The 23121-nt window shown below is 44.2% G+C and overlaps 3 protein-coding genes across 3 annotated transcripts; all 3 read right to left on the bottom strand.

Moving 5' to 3' along the window:
* Positions 1–209: 209 nt before the first annotated feature.
* txndc15 (thioredoxin domain containing 15) lies at positions 210–3316 on the bottom strand. The gene is made up of 6 exons (XM_079738934.1): positions 3124–3316; positions 2347–2660; positions 1937–2083; positions 1382–1545; positions 883–1013; positions 210–581 (listed from the first exon to the last, which is right to left on the bottom strand). The coding sequence occupies exons 1-6, from the start codon at positions 3248–3250 to the stop codon at positions 385–387; spliced, it is 1080 nt and encodes a 359-aa protein (XP_079595060.1). The 5' UTR covers positions 3251–3316; the 3' UTR covers positions 210–384.
* A 3522-nt stretch (positions 3317–6838) lies between these two features.
* Positions 6839–7480, bottom strand: cUnh5orf24 (chromosome Un C5orf24 homolog; the record flags this gene model as incomplete). The annotated part of the gene is made up of 1 exon (XM_079738596.1): positions 6839–7480. One exon carries the CDS (start codon positions 7478–7480, stop codon positions 6839–6841), a length of 642 nt encoding a protein of 213 aa, XP_079594722.1.
* A 1963-nt stretch (positions 7481–9443) lies between these two features.
* On the bottom strand, positions 9444–22322 carry ddx46 (DEAD (Asp-Glu-Ala-Asp) box polypeptide 46). The gene is made up of 23 exons (XM_079738352.1): positions 22204–22322; positions 21794–21976; positions 21533–21655; positions 21042–21123; positions 20646–20814; positions 20152–20480; positions 19953–20057; positions 19343–19508; positions 18909–19029; positions 18454–18629; positions 17764–17885; positions 17280–17358; positions 16290–16372; positions 15783–15947; positions 15318–15480; positions 14637–14830; positions 13831–13968; positions 13447–13596; positions 12650–12865; positions 11636–11854; positions 10922–11066; positions 10558–10631; positions 9444–9914 (listed from the first exon to the last, which is right to left on the bottom strand). The coding sequence occupies exons 1-23, from the start codon at positions 22230–22232 to the stop codon at positions 9867–9869; spliced, it is 3279 nt and encodes a 1092-aa protein (XP_079594478.1). The 5' UTR covers positions 22233–22322; the 3' UTR covers positions 9444–9866.
* Positions 22323–23121: the final 799 nt, after the last annotated feature.

Raw genomic sequence — 23121 nt, 5'->3', positions numbered from 1 at the left:
GGCGTTCAGGATATTGCCTGATTAAAATACGCTTTGGAAAGTTGGCCTCTTTTAATTCATTTAGGAAAATCAATAACGTCTCCAATATCTGTTAAAGATGTGATATTATATATTTTTCATATCCAAATAACTGAGATTAAGAATCAAATATTGCCTACTGCAAATTTGACAACCAATTTTCAGGAGGACACATCTTTATTTTCACAAATGTACATTAATTTACAATCCCAGCAAAACAGTTTTTATAAAATTTCATAGATGGCACGTCATCTCTTCACACAATTTGTAATTTAGTGTCACCATCATCCCCCCCTTAAATGCAACCCAGCCATCTTTAACTGTAAAATAACTTAGTATCATTATATTTTTGACTACAGGTCTAAATCAGTCCTGGTGCTCGTGCTCCTGTCCTGGTATGAGCCATCGGATGCTGTCTGTCCGCAGGATGGCATAGAACGTAAAACCTGTGATGAACAGCACTGAAAACACAAGCAGCCAGTCAATGCTCTTCACCGGCACCCCGGGCAAGGGCCCCAATTGGTCGGAGTCCGTCACTTCTCTGTCAGGGCCCGCCTCGAATCCTGGATGGACAGAATTCAAGGGGACATCGTTTTGCATTGCTTGGATCAAGCATTTACTTTAGACACATGTGGGGGATATTAAGAAAGAGTGAGTGACTGAGTGAATTTTAGTGCCAATATCTGAGATAGGCCTGGGCGGTATAACTGTATACCAGGCTACTTAGAAATATCGTAGGTACTATTCAATACCGTCCAAATTACAGACGCTCCTCTTTCTATTTTTTATCTGACTGAAAACATAGCTACCGACCACGCCCAATCTGAGATTAAATTAAAGTGTACATTTGTTCATGACGCATACCTGTCTGGTTTGCTATGAAGAAGGTGAGTGCATCCAGGGTGCGATCAGTGTGGTTGAAGCGGGCCATGGGTTTCACCCCCTGGAAGAGCAGTATGTTGGGCACTGCCACCGTCCCAAACCGGGTGGACAGGCTGGACAAATAGATCAAATCAGTCATACCAAAGACACAGGCTTTAGAGGTCCTGTTGTTCTAACTATTAATAAAAACTACTATGTGGGCAAAATAATACCAATGTAACTTCAGGAACAAAGGACCCCAGAAGGTGTGTAGGCTGAAAACATAATACCAACAACAAAGTTCTACATAGCCTTACATGCCGAATAACATAACATGGGATGTACCCAAGACATGCTGAATTACATAAACAGCTATTAAGCCTGACTTGCTAAATTAGCTAACTTGTAGGCATGAAGAAAAACACACGAAAAGTGCTTGCATGCTTTTTGGTATTATGCTACCAACCGGGCAACCAACTCACAGGTACAAGCAATCATGTACCTGCTATGCTGAGAGGCATCCAGTGCTAGGAAATGCATGCTGGGAAAAACCCTTGGCAGGGCGTTGAAGTGAGGGGCGAGGCTGGCGGAGAACTGGCACCAGGTGGTGAAGAAGAGCACCACGGAGCACTCGGTCCCGTTGGCGTTCAGGAACTCCATCAGGTCCTGCAGCACATCAACAGCAAGCAGGGTTGGACCAGCGCTGACATGACTGCATATGCACAGAAAAATATGAAAATGCCTTTCTTCAAAGATTACGTTCCCAACTGGTAGGCTATGTTATGATATTACCAGTGCCAACAGGGCTTACATGGTAACAGTGGCAGGAAGGGGTTTGCATCCCAATAGGTCGTCCAAAGATGAGAAATCTATGCACTTATGGTACTGATTAAATTGATTAAAGACTCCATTATGGCAATGATATTTCACACTGAATAGATGAGTAGATTACTATCTGATATAACGTTAATAGATGTAGTATTTATGTGTGAAACTACTCTTTTGAGTACCCATGGTGCATCAACAAGTCCATTCCTCACAGGAAGACAGTAAATACCTGTGAAGCATTCAGGACCTGCACAGTAAAGTCCTCCATCCCGGTGATATTCCTCCTATCACAGTTGACCTTGTGCGTCTTCGTGGTCTCCGTTGTGTTCTGCTCCTCCGTCACCATGGCGTCCACATGCACCATATCCAGTGTAACCTTGGAACCGGGAAGAGAGGGCACAGAATGTGAGACCCTATACACATCGTTTGGAAATCAAACAATCGAAAATAGAAAGTAGGTAGTGAATACATTTTCATCCTTCACCAAAACAAACCAAAATCGATTTAGGGTTATGCCCAGGGAGAGGAAAGTTTGAATATGATAAGGTAGGCAGAAGCCACATTTAATGGCTGTTGGTACTCCAAATCCCCAAATCTTTATAGACTATTTATATGTAAAGAGGCTTTGTTTACAGTCACCTGCTCTGTTTCCGGGCTGTTCTTCAAAAGTGCTCCGTCAGCAGCCTGAGAGGGTGCAGCACACTCTGCATCATCCTCGGCACAAGGTGGCAAGAAGCCACTCTGGAAGTCTTTCACATTTTTGGGATACAGAGACTCTATGTCCGATGGATCGATGGGGGTTTCAGTCCCCATAAGGGCATCTGCAATCTCAGCAGTTTTGAACTGCCGTTTCGGGTGAGCCTCAAAGTTGTCCGTCTCAACGAATTTAGGGCTGTTCTCCAGGTCGGAGAAGGCATCCTCACTCCATTTTGTCTCTGAAGACTCACTGCTCTCTGTGAACGTGATCAAACAATAGCAATGCGTATCAACTATACTAGAAACGTTATTTGAGTCATTGATAAAACCCTCCTTAAATATCCAAGCATACATCTGATAGAAAAAGAAAAAAAGCTGCTAGTTTGCCATGATATTACCATCGTTTCTACATTTAGCTTGAATTTAACTCAAATGTGTTAAAGCTTTGGTGTAAACATCCCATCGAATAGTTTTCAGCTAATATGTAAAGAACTTAAAAACAGACGTTATCAAAATTCTGTCAGAGAATACCAAAATAACACATTTATGTTAATAGGGATCGGTGTGCTTCAGATTACACTACATCTATAAAACCCGCAGCCTGATAATATATCCTGCACACAACACTTTCCACAATGTGCTTGACATGCTCATTAACTATATTACAATAATGTTAATTCAGTTAACGTTATGCTAGCAATGCTACGGTCCAAAACTTACCCTGTGCGACCACTGATGAACTGCCACTAAAAAACAAATGAATGATTAAGAAAACCAACCAAATATAATTTATACCTAGTACCACCGTCATATTGAATTTATATACTGAAGGTATAAAATACAACATATATTCAAACTAGGAAACCATTCTCTCATTATTCCAAAACTGTGTAGCGTATCGGACACAGTAGCATGGCGGACCACACAAACATTATATCCGGTGTTCCGACTCCTGACTTCCGTTCTTTCATGGTTCCGTTCTGGTATTTCTGTGTTTATGTCGGACAAACCTACGACTCCACTTATTAATAAGCAGAGGATTCAAATTAAACCAAAAATGTATTTCTCTGTCTTCATAGATAGATAGATAGATAGATAGATAGATAGATAGATAGATAGATAGATAGATAGATAGATAGATAGATAGATAGATAGATAGATAGATAGATAGATAGATAGATAGATAGATAGATAGATAGATAGATAGATAGATAGATAGATAGATTCTTGTATTTTTGTTAATAATTACATTCCAACATATAACATTTTTTCATATTGCAGCAAAGTCATTACAATATTCAATATATGTTTGCCTTTATAAATGAAGCTGCCAGACATATTTCATTGCATAAACAACTAGCAGCACATCAATACATGAATACACATATAAATATATTCAATTAAACATGGAATTAAATATTTATTTGTGGCCACGTTTATTTATTTATAGAGACATTTACCAAGTAAATAATTAATATGATTAATTATTTACTGTATGAGGGCTGAATCATTTCCCCATACAAATGATGTTATAAATGTATATTAACTTAAAACAGTTTGATCTATACTGCCTTTCTCGATTGACAAATCATTTAAATAATGTAAATGGATTCGATTTGGATTTAAAAGTTAAAGTCAATACCACTTATTCTTAATTCAGAATTTATTACACAACCTTTAGACATTCCACAACAACCATGCAAGAAATAAAGAAATGAAAAAAAAAACGTCAGTGAATCAATGAAACATTTCATAATTTAAACAATAATTACCCTTGATTGTGTTGGATTGAAATTGTATAGGCGTATCAAAAAACGTTGCCATTAACTGCAGTCCCTCTTTAATATCACACCTTGAAATACTTCCAAATATATGGGCTTTCTATTAAACTTAGTTACTCACAGAATATGTGTGAGGTGTGTGGTCAGTCAACATAAGAGATCAACAAAAGTTGGACGCAACAAAATACATTCACAAAAGCACTTATGTCTTGTAACCAAGTTTGGAGATTGTGTGAAACAAGTCAACGCACTGAGGAATAACACCAACGCCCTACCCACACTTTTGAAGTGCATGTGGGAAATAGCTGACATGCTAACGACGCTACCGCTCTCTACTCAGTCCTGCTGATACAACTAGACGTGTCAGGGTTCTCCTGAAGTATGATGGGGAGATAGAAATCCCATGATTCACAATGGCATGAACAAGGAAGATGCTGGGAATTGAAAGTTTTAGAACGGTTTTAACCCTTATAATCCACTATCGTTTGAGTTATAGGCCTACTTTATACTTGAAAAAAGTAAAAGGGAAAAAAGGATATATATATATATATATACTGTACAGTACAGACACCATATAAAACCAAACCAGTGTCCCGCCAAGGCCAGTGACATGTAATGTGAACAGGAGCAACTTCTATCAGTGTAAATAACGCAAAGCTACATATTGGTTACATAAAAAAGGGGAGGTTATTGTGTCCGTAAGTAAAAACGTTTGAATATAAAATTGTGATGCGATTGTGGAAGCATACATTGCTCCTAGGTATTGATTTATAATGCATTAACAACAGTATTTAAACAAGCTATTTATTCATGGTACAACGAAGCGTCTTCATCCGCAGTATGGCATACACAAGTTCCTTGGTCAGATTCACTTTCGTTCAAGAGGCCTGAAAACCCTTTTCATCGTGTGGGAGGGGGAGTGCAAAGGAGGTTGGGAGGAGATCAGATCCTGGCTGAAAGCTCCTGGGTTTGATAGCCAGCTGTTCCCAGACTACTTTTGCAAACATCCTTGGAAAGATGAAACCCCCCCACACATGCTCCTTAATGACCTGCGTTTGTATTCGCCACATGGGTATCCCCCGAATCACACGATTATTACACAGTAGATGAGTAGTAGTTATCAAAACACTCTAGCAGAGAATTTATAGAAGCTTGTAGAAAAGATACAAATCTTTGGTAGAGGTGGATGTCAATGGTGTTTTGGGTCGTAATCGGTTAAAAGCATGTCTACAGATTTCAACCTAAGCAGGTGACAGCTTTGTACACACACACACACACACACACACACACACACACACACAAATTAACACACACACAAACATGCACACACACACGCAAGCGCGCACACACACAACAAAATAATAATCTAAGTACAACGATATAAAATAATTATGTCACCACATAGAGCCAACCATACACATATTTGCTTCCACTTTAACAACTTTAAATCTCTTATCTGTTCTCCTTAAATTATCGTTTGAAAAAGGGTTGAGCTATAACTTAGTGAAAACATGTTTCAAACCTGACAATGACGTTTGCCAGAAAATGCTTCAGGGTAGATAATTTGTATACAGCAATTTCCGACCTTAGAATAGATAGTGTGGCAGAATGTGAGACATGCCTTCATAAATCTCTATGAAATATTATACAAAAATTGAAAACAAAAAACATCAGAATTATAATATTGCAATTGTCTAGAAACAAAAGTAAAAAGAAACAATTAAATATTTACAACCGATGGGGATGGAGTTTCGTGTTTAGGGCTTCTCTTAAAGCAGAATGCTGCCACTTGTCTCCTCAATGGTTCATGAAGATGTTTGGCATAGTCCTTTTCTCCAACAAACAAGTGTTGGGAAGAAGGGGTTAAATACCTGGTTAAGTATATCAAGTCTTAATACTGTTGGACAATACTCTAAATACATGCCAATAGCTCCTTGTCCTCAACCCCTAACCAAACTGCATTACATGATGAAGTCAAAACTGCATACGGAACAATACATATAGTTGGACCATTGTTGAAAAGTTAGGTAAGTGAAAATAGAACCCCTATAGAATGTGGAAGTCTATTTGTATTCACGTTCAGGTAATGAATGCATGTTGCTGTATTCAGACCTACAGAAAAAACACCTAGAATCAGAAGGCCGTTCGGAAACAACATTTACACCAACAACATGGAAAATACTTGCTTAAACTGGACTGGTTGCTGAGTAGCAGCATGCTCAACAAAGCCAGCCACTGACAGATGGTGTCATACAGCAGTTGATGTCATATCAACCTACCAAATTAAGTTTTAATGGCTGCATGATCAGATATTAAAATATTTCCAAGGTGAATTTAAAACCAATCATCTTTTGATGCTGATAGATTCAACGGTGAAATGAGATCCTGATGGTCACGTAACCAGAGCACACACACATATAATGACACAAATACAGTTATAAAAAACACAACAGCAACGGCACACTTCCTTTCCTCAGACTGGAACAAATGTACAATCATGGCCCGCTTCTGACAGCAGAACTATAGCATGCATCTCTCAAAGTAGAGCCGATGAGAAGGGCTCACTGACGGGACTGCCCCCCCCTCCCGTAGAGGTGAGGGGCCGGGGGAGGATTCCGCTCTGACGGGACAGCCCCCAGGTGGGGTGAGTGGGGTTAATCAGTAGCTACCTTGTCCTTGCAGGAGGGTTCACACAGGCTGTCCTTATGGGGTAGCGGGTAGGGGAAGGCGGCGCCGCTGCACGTGCCGTAGGCTAGTTTGTTGAGGCGCGACAGGCTCTTGATGCTGCCGGGGGGGCGCCCGGGGCTCACCTTGTACCCCGCCGCCTTGGTGGTGCCCAGCGGCCGGCCCGGGCTGGTCTTGAAGCCCGCCGCCCGCGTGGTCCCCAGTGGCCGCCCCGTGCTGGTCCGGTATCCCGCCAGCTTGGTGGTCCCCGCGGGCCGCCCGCGCCGGCCCGACTTCCCCCCGGGGGGCTTCTTCTTCTTCAGGTCCTGAGGCTGCGGCTCGGTGCCGACCTTGCCCATACCCATGCCCGAGCCCTGCGGGGGTCCCGGCGAGCGGGGGTCTCCCAGGGCGTCCTGCCTGTGGCAGGCGACGGGTTTGTGTGAGCCCTGGGCGGCCAGCGGCGGCATGGGCCCCAGGGCCATCTGCAGCGAGGGCGGGTGCGGGGAGGGGTAGAACTTGTTGGACTGGGAGGCGCAGAGCTCAAAGTGGGAGGCGGGGTGGTGGGAGTCCTCCGCCAGGCAGGACGGCCGGCCGCTCATGCAGAAGTCACTGCTGGTCACCTGCCGCATCATCGTCTGGAGGAGGAGAGGGGCCATCAGCTACTGCACACGGACATGGAGGACCAGACCTGGGCATGTGGTGCAGCGTAACCCCAGCCTCCAATGAGGAGGGATTTGAGGGGCTCAAGCAAGCCCCAAAGTCCCAAATTGTGTGTGTGTGTGTGTGTGTGTGTGTGTGTGTGTGTTTGTGTCTTTGTGTCTGTGGTTCTGTGTGTGTGTGTGTGTGTGTGTGTGTGTGTGTGTGTGTGTGTGTGTGTGTGTGTGTTTGTGTGTTTGTGTCTGTGGTTCTGTGTGTGTGTGTGTGTGTGTGTGTGTAATATTTCTGTAATGCCTCTGTGATTTCTGCTATACATAATGTATGGTAACATAATAGTAAAGTCAATCCTAACTCAAATCAGGCTAAAGATATGCTAGCCTTTGTTAGTGGGGGGCAGCCAGATGTATTATTGGCTTTTGTTTATTAGGCAAGCTGCAAATTTGAATGATATAATTAATTGTGTGAACCGATACACAATGTGTGTACAGTTTGAGCACTACTAGACAGGCCGTGTCAGACTGGGCTGATTACATTGGAGAATCATAAAATCATTAGAAGTGGTAAGCCCATAGACGTCCTGCAATCTTACAACCAAGATCTACACAGCCTTCTGGCCCAAACTCTTCAGACAGCATTGGGGAGAAGCTGCAAGTCAAATACCACCCTGATGGCAAAGTTAGCTTGCAACTACAACTAGACCTATTTCATCTGTAACAGTTATAGGAACCAGCAGCTCTTGATGCAGGAACAGCAGCAACTGCTCCTGCATAATGATAAACCAAGCAGGTTTAATACAATTATTGAAACAACTCCTTTTAATAATCTATATGGTTTTAAGAATATGTAAATATTAAGCATGGTGGTCTTTGATTAAGTGGCTAGGCAACGACTACTGTCAAACAAAAATACTCCCAAATAACGTAACATAATATCCTGTTGAAGCACAGAGCAACACTGCGTACCGATAAGGTTACACATAAAAACAGATAAAACACAGCATGTACAAAAGCCAGGGGGACAGCTCAGTCTGCATCTTGTCTGTCACTCAGACAGGACCAAACAGGGCAGTGGACTATAGCAGACAGTAGATAACGTTTTAAATATCAGAACGGCTATAATGAACTGCGTCTCTAATAAATAACAAATTATGAATATCCCGATTTATTTGGGCTCTGGCTAGTGCCTTCATGGGATCATCGGACATCTTCTGACACTTCAACACTATAAGGGTTCCGAGGACATGAAAACTACATTAAACTATGAATTAGTTACTCAAAGGAAGATGGGATAATGAAACGCACACCACTAGTCCACTTACATTCGCACTTACTGTACCTCGATTGTTTGTGGATCACGGGAAGCAGAGGGTTAAAAACAAAAAGGACAGATCTTTCATCCTTCAAAGCATGACTCCATTCATTTCTTACAAAGGATCCCGATTCACCTTTCCGGATTGAATTATTACAATAACGGTTTGCTGTACACTGAAATGAAAGGCGTATATATGTGGGATTTCCATGCAGCGGAGATCTGGATAAGGAACGCAGCCATTTCCCATTAAAAATTAATAAGATGGCAAGACCTTCTGAGCATGCGCAGATGAACCGATGCGATTTAACACTTTCCTCCTAAACCACTTTCCCATCGGAGCCGTAATCATTTTTTCAAATCAAAATTAACAAATATCAGATATTTGACAAGTCAAAAGTGATTATTGTTCCTCAATGCCGAAACCGATCGAGCTTTAACAATTGATTTGGTGTGTTCCCACCCTGCCCTTTAAACATTAATACCTATTCCCTTCATACAAAAAGGAAATCTTATAAATAATTTATTTTAGGAAACCAGAATGAATCATATTTTCAGATTTTCTTTGTTACTCAACAGATAGAGGCTTGGTTGAACTAGGAATAGATTTTTTTTTTTTTTTAATCACTTTTATTTTTGGGGAAAGTAAAAACATTGGATTTTCACCATATATTGACATTGTTGCATGACCAGTAAAATGTAGCCTACGGAAGACAGCCAAACTTCTATTATACAGGAAATTAAAAAAGTATCTTACATTCAGCAAAGAATTGCAGACAATTACATTGACCTGAACTTATTGCAATTTGAGAAAATGCCAAGTAAAATGTTAAATTTAATCAATATCTGGTTGGATAAAATACCACTGAAGACAAAAGTTTAACAGCCTCAAGACAAGAAAAAAGCAAGCGGTACAACTTGAAAAGAATACTGCAATTGAAGGGATCATTATAAAAATGTGTAAAATGGGCCGAAACAATTGCAACATCGAACTGAGCTGAAGTGGTGGAAGATGAAGCCGCGCTGCTGAACTCCCGGGGAAAACGTTGTTCTTTACAACACCTTGTATCTCCCTTTGCTCGTTGGCTGGTAAGAATTTTGCTGTAATGAAGAAATGAAAATAGACAAAAGCAACATTAGCAGAAGGCTAGTACTATTGATCTCTCTCCTTTAGAATCTAAACAACCATTTTAAAGTAGACACATAGTACGTCTGTACATAAAGCAATGGCTCCAAGAACACTGATTATTGCTTCTTCGGCAAAACAACACCTTTATAGTGGTTAGGAATAGAATAGTTCATATAAACGGCGAGAAATGGGGATTATAAAATCAGTCCACTCTTAAGATTTTTTTTTTTTTTTTTTTCAACCAAACAAATCGGTTGATTCGATTATAAAACAATAATTAATAGACTTGGGTTATCTTTTGGGCAAAATGCATTTGTTTTAAAGATCAAGAAGCGTTGCTATAATTTCTTTAACTAAATAAATATAACATGCAAAAAATGTGATTGTGCACTCAAATGTTTGCTTCATTTTTAATATCATTCATAATTCAGCTCCCCCCTCCGTCTGGAACTGTGCTATGTCAATCACTCGGGAGTACTGCAGTATTCAACAATGCAAAACCTCCCTCGGACAATCATTTTTCACATTTAGAGCCATAAAATAGAATAGCGTAGTAGTTGAGACTTTACACTGTGTAATAATGTGTATTATTATTGTGTAATTAATAGCACTTACTAGTCTGATGAGCTCTTCCTTGATCAACCTGGTGATTTCTGCCTTGGCTTTCTGCACAGCCAGTTCATTTGCACCTTGAGACAAACACAACATGACGATTACACACAGATTGACCACCTGGTCCATATCTAAAACACCTCATCGGGAGTTTACAAATGATTAAAAATCAAAACTTGTTATTCAATAAGAATAAGATTATTTTTGTTTTTTAAGCAAAACCTTGCCAACGTCACCACCTCCAAGCGTACAAGACTTCCACTAGTAAGGTGTTCCCCTCCATACGAGACCACCCATGCACTGATCGTATTAAAGAGATCAAAGTGGACAGAACATAGTGACTGATGTGTGCGTTCCCATCGCCTACTTTCAATAGCAAGGTAGATCTTGCGCTCCCCCTCCTTGGGTTCCTTCCCAGGAGGAAAGTAGGTTCCTCGGATGGTGATGGCAGCCTCAGAGTATTCCCCGATCCTCTGGAGAGCCTCCTTGGACGTCACCTTCCACCTCGCCGTCTGCAACACAAGCCCACAACCATCAGCAACAGACTCCGATTATATCATGGGCACAATTCTGATTACATTTCCCATAAGGCAACAGGAACCACGTTATCTTTCAAGGATCCATGCGCCAGACAGTGGTTCAGAAGTTCTGACTTGGAGGAAGACAGCGAGTATATACACACAACAATACAGTGTAATTCGCCCTGAACCTGGATGAGCTTCGAAATAAAGCAACAATTGTGCTCCTTGTGTCTTTAAAACATGTTTAAATCTATGGTTTTATTGTTGCAAGTGTGTGATGTGGCCAATTAGCTCTCTTGGAAAATAGGTGCTTTTCCTCAGATATAACTAATCTATATATTAATCTATGAATAAGAAAGGCTAAGTACACAGTATGTGTGCAGTTGTGTGTAAATTAGTGCGTGCAGGGGGCTACCACAGACCTTGGGAAGTCGTTGATCTCCTAAGATGTATGGCGTACCATTGGTAAGTATATCATAGCATTGTGTAGGGCGCCGTTGTGTATCATAGCATTGTGTAGCACAGCATAGCATTAGCATGCGTTGGGGGCTACCACCGACCTGGGGGAAGTCGTTGATCTCCAGCTCCTCCTCGTATCTCTTGACCGTCTCGGCCTGCTCCGCCGCCTGCCGCTCCTCCTCCAGCTTCTCCACCGGCGTGTAGTTCAGCTTGGCGTTGATCTTCTCCGCCAGCTGCTCCGCGATGGTCTTGGCCGACACCGAGGGCGCCATGATGGTGCCGCCGCGCAGGATGGCGTTGGTGGCCTGCTGCATCACGTCCTGAGGGGAAGACACAGAGCATGTGTGAGGGGACAACAGCGACAGGTCTGGGTTAGTGTGGGCGGCCATTTGGGTGTTGACAGATCAGGAGGAGAACAGCAGAGATCTTTGTGCGTCCTTCCTTATGTAGTATAATACACTAGAAATAGGACATATATATATACACACACATATATATATATACACACACATACACACACACACACACACACACACACATATATAAGACTAATAACAGGACAATAAAATAGGACTTATAATATTAATATAAATAAGAATTGAAATATAAATAATAGCACTTTAAAAAGGAATAACAGGACAATTAGTAGACTATAACTAGTCCAACATCAGGACTACAACTAGTCCAACATCATGACTATAACTAGTCCAACATCATGACTATAACTAGTCCAACATCACGACTATAACTAGTCCAAAATCATGACTATAACTAGTCCAACATCAGGACTATAACTAGTCCAAAATCATGACTATAACTAGTCCAACATCAGGACTATAACTAGTCCAACATCAGGACTATAACAAGTCTAACAACAGGCAGGACTAACTAGTTTAATAACAGGGCTATAACTAGTTTAATAACAGGGCTATAACTAGTTGAATAACAGGGCTATAACTAGTTGAATAACAGGGCTATAACTAGTTTAATAACAGGGCTATAACTAGTTGAATAACAGGGCTATAACTAGGACAAGATAAAGTCCAAGCCCTCAGGATGGGGACCCGTTCAGAGAGCCAACATGCGGGGGCTCATCGCCGGACGCTGTGCCCTACCTGAGCCTCGGCCCCCAGGTTCTTCTGGGCGTTGATGCGGAGCGCCAGCCGCTTGGCCATCTCCAGCTTCTGGATGTTCCCTGCGGAGGGCGGGCCCAGGCTGGTCACCCCCCCAGAGGAGGAAATGGCCCCGCCCGAGCCACCGGAGGATCCCGGCGCCGAGAGGTCCTTCACCCGCTTCTTGGAGTTGAACATGCTCTCGATCTGCTCGTCAATCTGAGGAGGGGCAGGGGCGGCAGGCAGGTAGTCATGGGGACCGATATTGGTGTGGTTTTGAGGACTGAGCAATAGGAATATAAAGGGGGACCCTGTATTTCCCCGAAGTGCACTGGTAACTTTTTGAAATTATTTGACAGACTGCCATGTCAACAATTAATGGCACTGACGAATCAATTAGCATAAAACACAAATGATACAAAGAAACACCGTTCAAACATATACCCTATAGCAGAGATAGACATTTTCGGGCCCATCACCAAAATCATGTTCTGCCGATTGCTGATCACAGGGGAATGGGGATCTTGGACCTTATCTTTTATCTATCAACTGGATAGGCTGCAAGCACCAGTTTCTGTTCCAATAGACCTTTTATTTTATTTATTTTGACTGATCGATCCATCTACTAGCTCAACTAGTGGACTGTACCACTAGCTGAGACTGTTCCATTAGACTTGTAGGCTGATCTATCAGTCACTCGTGGGGGTGGACCCTCCAACCAGATGCCAGCCATTCTGGTGGTATAACAGGGGTAACCTCTAGCTCTCCTCTCTGGGGGTGGGGAGGTGGTCCATACTCACATCCAGGGGCCCGTCCTCGTCGTCAGAGTCCTGCAGGCCGAGCGCATGCTTCTGGAGCTTCTTCCTCTCGTTGGCCAGGGCGTGCTCCGTCTCGTCGAACTTGAAGCCCTTCCCCGAGAAGCCGCTGCTGCTCTTGATGCTCTTTCCTTCCTGGTGGCGTGGGAAGGAGAGAGAGAGGTTAAAGTTTGGGGCACAGAAGGCAGCTGGCTATTTTTTCGGCTGTCGGCGAATATTGTTTATGAGCATGTAGATTACTATTTAACGTACACGAAAATGTATTAATGTTTCATTTATCATCCAGGAACAACAATGGTATCTGGTTTCTAAACCAGCATCTCCCAGCCATGAGGTGCAGCCTCACTGCGTTCCACAGTGTGTTCTTACAGCCTTCTGCTGGTCTTTGAAGGAGGACCAGAGCCTCTCCAGCTCAGGGGGCACCGGGGACCCAGAGAGCTCCAGGGCCTTGACGATCTCCCCGCCGTAGCGGGCCTGGTCGTCTGTGATGAAGGTGTAGGCGAAGCCCTGGGGAAACGGAGCGACAACGTTCAACACGGGACCACGTCTACTCTGCACACACCGGACGAGCCATCGTACGGGGGCTTTAAATCATAGCGGAAGAATTTTACTGACTGTCCTTTTTGCACTATTATTAGTATTGACAAATACATCTTGCAGAATTTCTGCTGCCATTACTGACTGCCTTTTTTGCATTAGAACTTGACTTATACAGAAAAATATACTACTACTTCCTGTTTATGCTGCTAATATACATAGTAGACACTTATATTTAATTGTCTATCTTTTTAATATTATTAAATTGCCTTATCTGTGGTGCACTTAAATGTTTACTTTCAGTTTTAGGAATTGTCTTGTCTTATCTGTGTGCACTTTATCTGTTCACCGTGGGATAGTGAGAAACACTTTCACGATTCCTTTAAATTTCTGGTACATTTGCAATTATAAGCAATTGACAATAAAGCTGACTTTGATTTTGACTGACTTTTATAGATATTGCTATTGGAAAGGTCTTTGTAACTAACCCTCACGCTTGGCGTGTGAAAAATCACAAAGGTTATGTGACTTTATTCCCATAACATTTGGAGCTTATTAACGATCCAGAACGGTCCATTAAGAGTCCAAGCAATAGATCTCCTATGATCCAATCTAGTCAAGAGGTCCCGGAGCCTCACCTTGTTCCCGGCCCGCCCCGTGCGCCCGGCGCGGTGCACGTAGTCCTCGTAGTGGTTGGGGCAGTTGTAGTTCACCACCAGGATGAGCTGCTTGACGTCCAGTCCCCGGGCCGCGACCGAGGTGGCCACCATTAGGCGGCACGCGCCGTTCTTGAAGTCGTTGATGATGCTGTCGCGGTCATACTGGTCGATGCCTGCGTGGGTCAGACACAACCGACGGTCAACTGGCTGAGATTATTCGTCATAGACGTTTATCTGGGCTAAGAAACATCTTGCAAAACTAAGTTTTAAGGACGTACAACGACCTCAACCATCCTGGGGCACTGTGTCGCAACGAAGAACACGTTTTATATAATACGCGTATTACATCGGATTATTCGTCTCGGCCAAAAGGTCACAAAGAAAGAGCCTTGGTTGAAAAGTTGCCGTTGCCGTTGCCGATGGGCTGCAGCCGCCATGAGACTTAAGGATGACCCACATGGATGAAGGCATTGACAGACTGAAGCCCTGACACAACACGGGCCCCACCCACTACCACTCCTGGAGGTAGGGGCCCCTGAGAGGAACGTAAAGACTACAGCACAGGCCCCACCCCCGACAACCCGTGGAGGCAGGGCCCCCCTACCACTCCTGGAGGTAGGGGCCTGGTGGGGGACATAAGGAAGAGAACGCGGGGCTGACCTCCGTGCAGGGACATGCAGGGGTAGGAGGCCTTCATCAGGTCCTTGAGGAGAGCGTCGGCGTGCTCCTGCTTGTCCACAAAGATGATGACGGAGCCTTTCTCCTGGTAGTGGCCCAGGATCTCCAGCAGCTTCAGGAACTTCTTGTCCTCCTCGATCACCAGCTGCACATCATGAAGGAGGAGTAGATGTAGAGAGATGGAGGAGAAGGAGACGTAGAGAGATGGATGAGGGGGAGAAATATAGAGAGAGACGGAGGAGGGGGAGATATATATAGAGAGACGGAGGAGGAGGAGGTACAGAGAGAGAGATGGAGAGAGAGGGGGTCCACACGGTGGAGGTCAATACGCTTTACGTGCCATGAGGTCCCTGACCCTTCCGTCACCAAAACAACGTGTTGCATTAGGCTTCAGGGAAGATCCCCCCCCCCCCCGTGATCCCTAGTGACCCACACAGGGACCCTCACCACGTGTTGCTGCACGTCCGAGCAGACCACGCTGCGGCCGCCCACCAGCACCTCGATGGGCTTGGCCAGGATGCGGCGAGCCAGAGCCTCCATGGCCCGGGGGAAGGTGGCGGAGAACATCACCGTCTGGCGGTCCGGCCGCACGTTGTCCACGATGCGCATCACCTGTCGCACACAAGCGCCAGGCTCAAGGTTAGCGGGTTCTTTATCCAACCCTTGTGCGGGGTCTTTGTGGTTGTGGATTGCGGTGAGGTTGTGGTTCTGGACGTGTTTATCGTTTGTTTTGGAATGTACTGGTGATATAAATTAATATGTACACTCTGATCTGTAGAGCTTTTTTTTAATACGATAAAAAAATGTACGTTTTGTGACTTCAACTCTAGTCTTAATCCCGAGTTTGGCGACCCCACTCTCTCTCCCTACTCTCTCCAAACCCTGCAGCATGGGGTCCCTTTAGCACAGGTTGAAATACATTATCCACCCCCCTCCCCCATTCCCGAGGCTGACCTGCGGCTCAAAGCCCATGTCGAACATCCTGTCGGCCTCGTCCACCACCACGTAGGTGGACCTCCTCAGGTTAGTGACACGGCCTGGAGGGAAGAGGAGCAAAGGCACCAGCCGTCAGCCAAAGACACCCCGGATACAGAGCCACACGTCTACATAATACATCATGTCAACAGGGATGCAATCTAAACAACATTCTTACAAATAATCTGATTCACCAAATCTGATATACATTTAATACTTGGCTAAAATACTTCAAAACCAATGCATTTCCTTCCAGCACAGTATATTAATTGCACACCAAATGACAATTGACAAATAGCAGATGTTTTGCCTTGCTTATCCTCTAAAATGCCTTTGCTTTGGGTATTTCTGTGGTCTTGCGTACCATCTCAGCGGCCTGAGGGAACTTTAAGAGTCAGAAAACAGCCTCAAGACACAATACAAGGAGCCACCAACCATTATGTGGCCAAGCACCCTGTCACCTACAAGGGAAACATATTAGAGATTACCCCGCATGTGTGGAAGATACAAAACCGATTTCCTTTTCTCTTGTTTTGCTTGCTGCAATTCAAGGTTCTAGACACAGGGCAGACCCACAAATTGCAGATGCAAGACGCGGACCATTGTGGGATTTCTGTATGCAAGGCCTACATTTGCACTAGTCAATGGGCGTTACAATCAAACAACACTTCAGAGTAGCATTAAGGAGCTCACGGTGGGATGATACGGTATACTGCCTGTGAAAGTACCAGAGGATACATTGGCAGGCAGTGTACATTCAGCTTGTTGCTGGCCTATCTTCAGTTACTAGGCAGAACAAGATGCACCTACCTGTTCTGGCCCTTATCATCCGGTAGGGCGTTGAGAAACGTAAACAGTTTAGTAGTGGGAACTTACGCCGGGCAACATGTGCTTGGTTCACACGTCCTGCATTGGTATTTTGTGTTTACAAAGATAAAAGGGTCAGAGGGGAGAAGGTCTCTCACTCACCGCTGTTGGCTCCCAACATGTCAATCATTCTTCCAGGTGTGCAGACAATAATCTCAGCTCCTCTCTTCAGCTCAGCGATCTTGAGCACAGGAAGGAAAGGAACAATACACGAGTCATCATCAAACGTAATCTGGACTTTCTGTGTTGGGCTATGCTTAAGAAAATAGGATTAGAAATAGCACCCTTACGTTGACACACACCTTTAAAAGAGGAGTGTAACGGTTCCATAAAAATAATAGAAAAAATACCAGCCAATACAACAGCGTTCCTATGGATTACAGAGGACCCCCTAATAATATAAAAAATACTAGCAAATACAACAGGGTTCTTATGGATTATGTACTAAATAACTCCTAATAAATAAAGTTTAAAAAACGTAAAACCAGACGCGGTCCACCCCTACTCTACTAGGATGATAGAAGCACACATGATGGCTTCATCCCACAGCGCAAAGCCCTCCTCCGTGTGATGAACAGCGTTGTACCTGCTCGCTGATGCCAGTGCCCCCGTACACGCACACCACCCGGAGGTTCAGCGTTTTGGAGAACTTCTTGCACTCCTTGGCGATCTGCAGAGCCAGCTCCCTGGTGGGGGTCATGATCAACGCTGGGGGAGGAACAACGCATTAACCAATCATACAGGAGGCTTCACACATGCTCGAAGACACGTTAAGAGGACTTTTTGAGTGGTATTTGTTAGAAATGCCAACTGTCTTGAAAATTTGTTAGTGAAAAGCACTGTGAGATCATCTGTTTCCTATGGGCAGTGCCGGCCTCTGTATGAGCCTATTTTGATTGCAGAATGCTCCTATTCCATGTGGGGAAATATTTTCTTACGTCTTACTGATTGGTCAGAAATAAGATAGCCTTTCCCCCCCAACGAGCCTGTTAAACACAGGCTGGTGAATGTAACCCTGCATGGTGGGGGAACAGATAGGGAATAGATGCTTTTCGGTTGTTTAAATGAAGGTACTCTCAAATCGTACCTTCAGCAGCAGTTCAGCCAAACTATTATGGGAAAACGATTCAAGCAGGTTATCCTACAATTCAGATTTGTATAATAAATGTATTGTACTGTTTACTGACAATTCAACTTAAATCTATTTGAAATGATGGATCAAAACACAACCGGTTGAGCAGTCATTTAACATTGTGAATCCAGAGGAGGCCCTTACCAATGGGGCCCTCGCCCTCCTCCAAGGGCCTCTGGTCCATGATGTGTCGGAACATGGGCAGCAGGAAGGCGATGGTCTTGCCGCTGCCCGTCTTGGCGATGCCGATGAGGTCACGCCCAGACATGATGGCAGGGATGGCCTGTGTCTGGATGGGGGTGGGCTTCTCGTAGCTGTGCCTGGACACCATGAGAGAAAGAGACAGAGATAGAGCATATATTACAACACAAGCGGTACTCTTAATAGGATGGATCAGTGAGCTCTAATAAAACCACATTCATGTATTATGATCCAGGGCGGTCCGAATAAATACATTTGAGATTATTGAGTCATCAACACCAATGAAAATATGCACGCGATATGCCAAAAAGCCTGCATTGGAAGAGCACTACCCTTTATTATTTGGGGTGTACTTTTTGGACGCAAACGGAGGTGGGATGCAAATCATCCGGACTGACCGTTTCAGGGCGTTGAGGATCTTCATGGATGTGCCACACTGCACCCACGTCTTTATGGGCTTCGGACAGCCCTTCCCTTTGACCGTGATGCCTTCCAGATCCAGCCTGTAGCAGTGCACATCTGAGCACGGCCAAAGGCCACAATCGGCGTTAGAGCAGGAACCATTTCTAAGCTTTACATTAGCACAGTAAGGTCAAAGCTATTATTACTATTTAGTGTTTATTTGATATGGACATAGCAATAGGACAGACCAGATGCATTGTTAAGTGCTTTTGCAAAAGTGCTAATTCACCACATTTGTCCATAGGCAGCTTAATGAAGAGGGTTTCCCTTCAGAGATGGTTTAAGAGTTAATGACGAGTGATGTAGAAATTCTACCCTTTACACTATGAGGGGCCTTTGCTGGGACTTTATTTAAGGCAACGGCACCAACCTTCTGGAGTCATCCTGGCCAGCTCGGGGACCTCCACGTAGAAGTTCTTGCGGTAAGGCTCGTACTGGATCTTCTGGTGGTCCACTGGCTCCAGCACCTTCCTCTGCTTAGTCTGGTAGCCTGTGAGAGCCGTCTGCAGGTCCACTTCCTCTTCCTCAGAGGAGTACTGCAAGCACACACACGCACATCTTAACACCAGGCCAAGAGTTGGGTGAGGGATCTCACAACTATGGATGGTTTTATAGCAATGCTGATTAGAAATTGCAATGCAATTTTAAAAAAAAAACTCTTGGACAATATGTATGTTTATGTAACATAAAACATAAAACCTTATCCATATCCACCGAAGAGCAAACAATCAGTGAAACTATTGATCATTCATGGTGAATAATAATCAAAAACTCATGTAATTAAAAATTATTGTTAGTACTAGTTCAAAAGGAGTTATCTCTCTTAGTGACCTACATTTTGACTCAAACATGCATTTACATCAAGGTGGAGAAAGCTAATTCTGAGTGTGCAGGTGCACTGCCAAGACAGAATTGGCATATTCAATCAGAGATAATGATATGCCGGTCCTTAGCTTGTTTTAGTACTCAAGAGCACTCACCTCCATGGCATCCTGGTCATTGATCATCAGCTCGCCCTTCTTCTTGTGGGTAAGAGACCCCTTCTTGGATTTTACCACCGTAACGTTGGTCACCATCATGCCTCTCTGTATGAAAATGAATGGAACATTTTTTTCATTGCAAATTAAACCATGCAGAGACAATTAAAGGTTTCCAAATCGTACGTCCTTCCGAGCTCACCTTGTCGTTTCCCCGCATGCCTCCCATGTTGAACTTCTTCACCTCCTCCTTCACGCCTTCCATGTAAGCATCCAAGGGGTCCACATCATCCTCCTCCTCCTCTTCCTCCTCCATCGCCTCCTCCTCCAGCTCCATGAGAGTCTCCTTCTTGTCCTCCTCCTCCTCCACCTCTTCCTCGGGCTTCTCCTGCTTTACATCACTCTCCTTCTTAATTTCGCTCTCTTTCTTCATCTCGCTCTCCTTTTTCTCTTCCTTGCCCTCACCCTCCTCCTCCTCTTCCTCCTCCTCATCTCCTTCCATGGGAATGAGACCTCCTTCCTCGTCGTCATCTTAGGAGGAAGGTTTTAAAGAAACAATCACTTTTCAGAATGTATCTTGCTTTGACGCAGCTCGGGCGTTGTCCCTGACTCAGGTCAGAGGTTAGGATAGCTGCTGTAGCAGGAACAGCAGAGCCCTATGGGTTGAGGAGATGGATGCATGGTGCGTTTGCCTACCTTCATCGTCCTCCAGACTCCACTTCTTGCCCTGCTTCCTCTCCTCCAGCTCCCTCTTGATCTCGCCAATGTTCTCGATGGCCTTCTTCCTCTGCTCCTCCCTCCACTTCTCCACACGCTCCTTCCTCTTCCTCATCTCCTCCTCCAGCTTGTTCTGGTCAAAGTCTTGCTGCGAACACATGCACAAAACACAAATAGATCAGTGGTCTGTGAGTTCATAGTTATATAGATAGGATGGCGCCCATTATTTTATGGACCTGCTCATGACGGCATCTTCAGGTACTCATTGGAATAGCCTACCCTATTACTTAACGTTGTTTATTGTTGTCTAAAATGTTGCCCTTCTTTAGAAATACACTTGCAAAACTAGAATGAAAACATTGCTTTGCAACTTACATCTTCAACTTTTTCGTCCTCTTTCTCTTCCTTTGTCTTTTTCTTTTCGGAGACATCGACTTCTTTCTCTTTGCTCTTAGACCTGGCAAAGACATCACAAGAACACAACAAGTCAGCGTCACAAAGTTAAAGGTCGGATGACTCATGAAATATCTTAATAATCAAATGAAACCAAGGCCGAACAAAACCAAAAGGAAAACATGAATTATGCATTGTAAGTACATGCATGGGTGGTCAAACAGCCTGTGAAATCTATATGCTCTGGGTGATTGATGGATGGGTGATCTGCTTTCCTAGATACTCACAAACCATTATCTCCACTGTCCAACCTGCACAGAGCAATTTCAGCATGCAAAGTCAACATTAGTTTCTGACTCTGCTACAGTTTGAATCGTTATTGATGCGTCACAGAACCACTGTCGAACAACCAGATGGAATAGTAATGGACATCGAGGTTGAGTCGCGCCAGATCTGATTACAACAAATCTTACTTTTCATCAGTCTTCCTGCTTTTGCTTGGACTGTTGCTTCGAGACCTACGACCGCGGTTCCGGCTGGTTGACCTCTTCCGCTCTCGGCTTCTGGACCGTCTCCTTTCCCTGCTCCTAGAGCGCCTGTTTAAGACAAACGTTACATGAGAATAAAGCATACAATGCCTAAAGTTACACGAACGGGGTGCTCTGCAGTGGTAAACCATATAGTTGTTACAATACATTACTTTGTCACCACCACACTTCACTCAGAATACAGACCTGGGCCGCTTTCTGTCTCTGGACCTCGACCTGCGCCGGTCCCGGCTGCGGGAGCGCTCCTTGCGGTTGCGGTCCTTGTCTCGGTTCCCGGAGCGGTCTTCCTTCTTGGATCGTTTGTCCGGAGAGCGGCTCTTGGACCGACTACCCGACCGGCCTCTGGAGGACGACCGTTTTCTGTAATGCCTGCGGATCAAATAAGATCCTTCTGTTAGAAGACGTGCGCAATGACCAAAACAAATTACATACGTTACACGCGCTGTGTTGATAGGTTGTCAGCTTTAGCTCCTCGTCCGTTTATAAGTGTCTGCTAGCATGCATGTTAGCCATTCAAACGCACTTTATAATATATATCTCAGCGTTGACTAAAACCACAATAAGATAAGAAAACGGGCTGCGCAATTCAGCCGTACCGTGATTCTCGTCCCATAGTGGTTTTCATGAGGAAACGATGATAGAACGCAGTTTATTGACAAACTTCCACGGATGTTCTCTCCAAGGGTCTGCTTCTGCGTGTTATTCATGCGACGAGTCCAAGTTGTTTGGACGGCATTGTGCGCCACGTGTGGCGGGAGGCCTCAAGCACACAGAGGAGTGGTGTCGTCACCTGTCCGCGTGGTGCTCGCTGCAGAGACAAGTGGGCGGAACTTGACCTAGATCAGCTGATTGGGTTTCAAGTTATGGTTAGGGTTATGTTGAGGTTAAGGCCCAAAGGGTGCAGTGAGGTTTGGCTTGCATTTCACTTGCATATTTCTTATTACTTGCCCTGAAGTATGCAAGAGAACCGTACTCGCCCTGCTAGCCAGCCTGTCCTCCAACCTAAACGACGGCCCCTATCTACTGTTTGAAGACCCAAGGATGACATTTATTATTCTTTGTGACAGATTAGGAGGACGTGTTTTAGTGGGACACAACAGAGCTCTATAGGCGCTTTGCTTCCGCCGAAAGAAATCCATTCCAACGGTTCCTTGTATATTTAGTTCATCAAGATAATCACAACAAATTAATGCATTTTCACATGTTTTTGAAGCGTAAAGGCAATCAATGAGGTAAAACATTCTAACATTCTAAAAGGCTACAAAGATTATCAGCAGGACATACTCATACACACAATAAGTGACGCAAACACTTACTGTATGTGGGGGCAGAGAAATATTTGGGAGATAGAGCCATCTCTTTCATATGAATCAGGGCATTAAGGTTTAAATAAATGAGTAGATAATATACTATAAATCCTCAAGGAAGTGATGGACACTTGGGAATGAGTTAGAGACCTGGGGATATATATGATGTTTGGTGCCTCTAGCCCTACTGGAAGGGATTCACAAAGC

This window comes from Pollachius pollachius, assembly GCF_949987615.1.
Source record: "Pollachius pollachius genome assembly, chromosome: 6".
Taxonomy (NCBI): Eukaryota; Metazoa; Chordata; class Actinopteri; order Gadiformes; family Gadidae; genus Pollachius; species Pollachius pollachius.
Note: the sequence above shows the minus strand (reverse complement) of the source record. Positions and strands in the feature narration are given on the sequence as shown.

Excerpts from the sequence above, each read along its gene's own strand:
- txndc15 (XM_079738934.1), bottom strand. The coding sequence starts at position 3,250 with ATGTTGTATTTTATACCTTCAGTATATAAATTCAATATGACGGTGGTA. Across the intron at positions 1,546-1,936 it reads AGGTCCTGAATGCTTCACAG|GACCTGATGGAGTTCCTGAA; the intron begins GTATTTACTGTC and ends GATGTGCTGCAG. Across the intron at positions 582-882 it reads CTTCATAGCAAACCAGACAG|GATTCGAGGCGGGCCCTGAC; the intron begins GTATGCGTCATG and ends CTGTCCATCCAG.
- ddx46 (XM_079738352.1), bottom strand. The coding sequence starts at position 22,232 with ATGAAAACCACTATGGGACGAGAATCACG. Across the intron at positions 21,977-22,203 it reads ACTATGGGACGAGAATCACG|GCATTACAGAAAACGGTCGT; the intron begins GTACGGCTGAAT and ends TTTGATCCGCAG. Across the intron at positions 17,886-18,453 it reads GGAGGGCGAGGGCCCCATTG|CGTTGATCATGACCCCCACC; the intron begins GTAAGGGCCTCC and ends TTCCTCCCCCAG.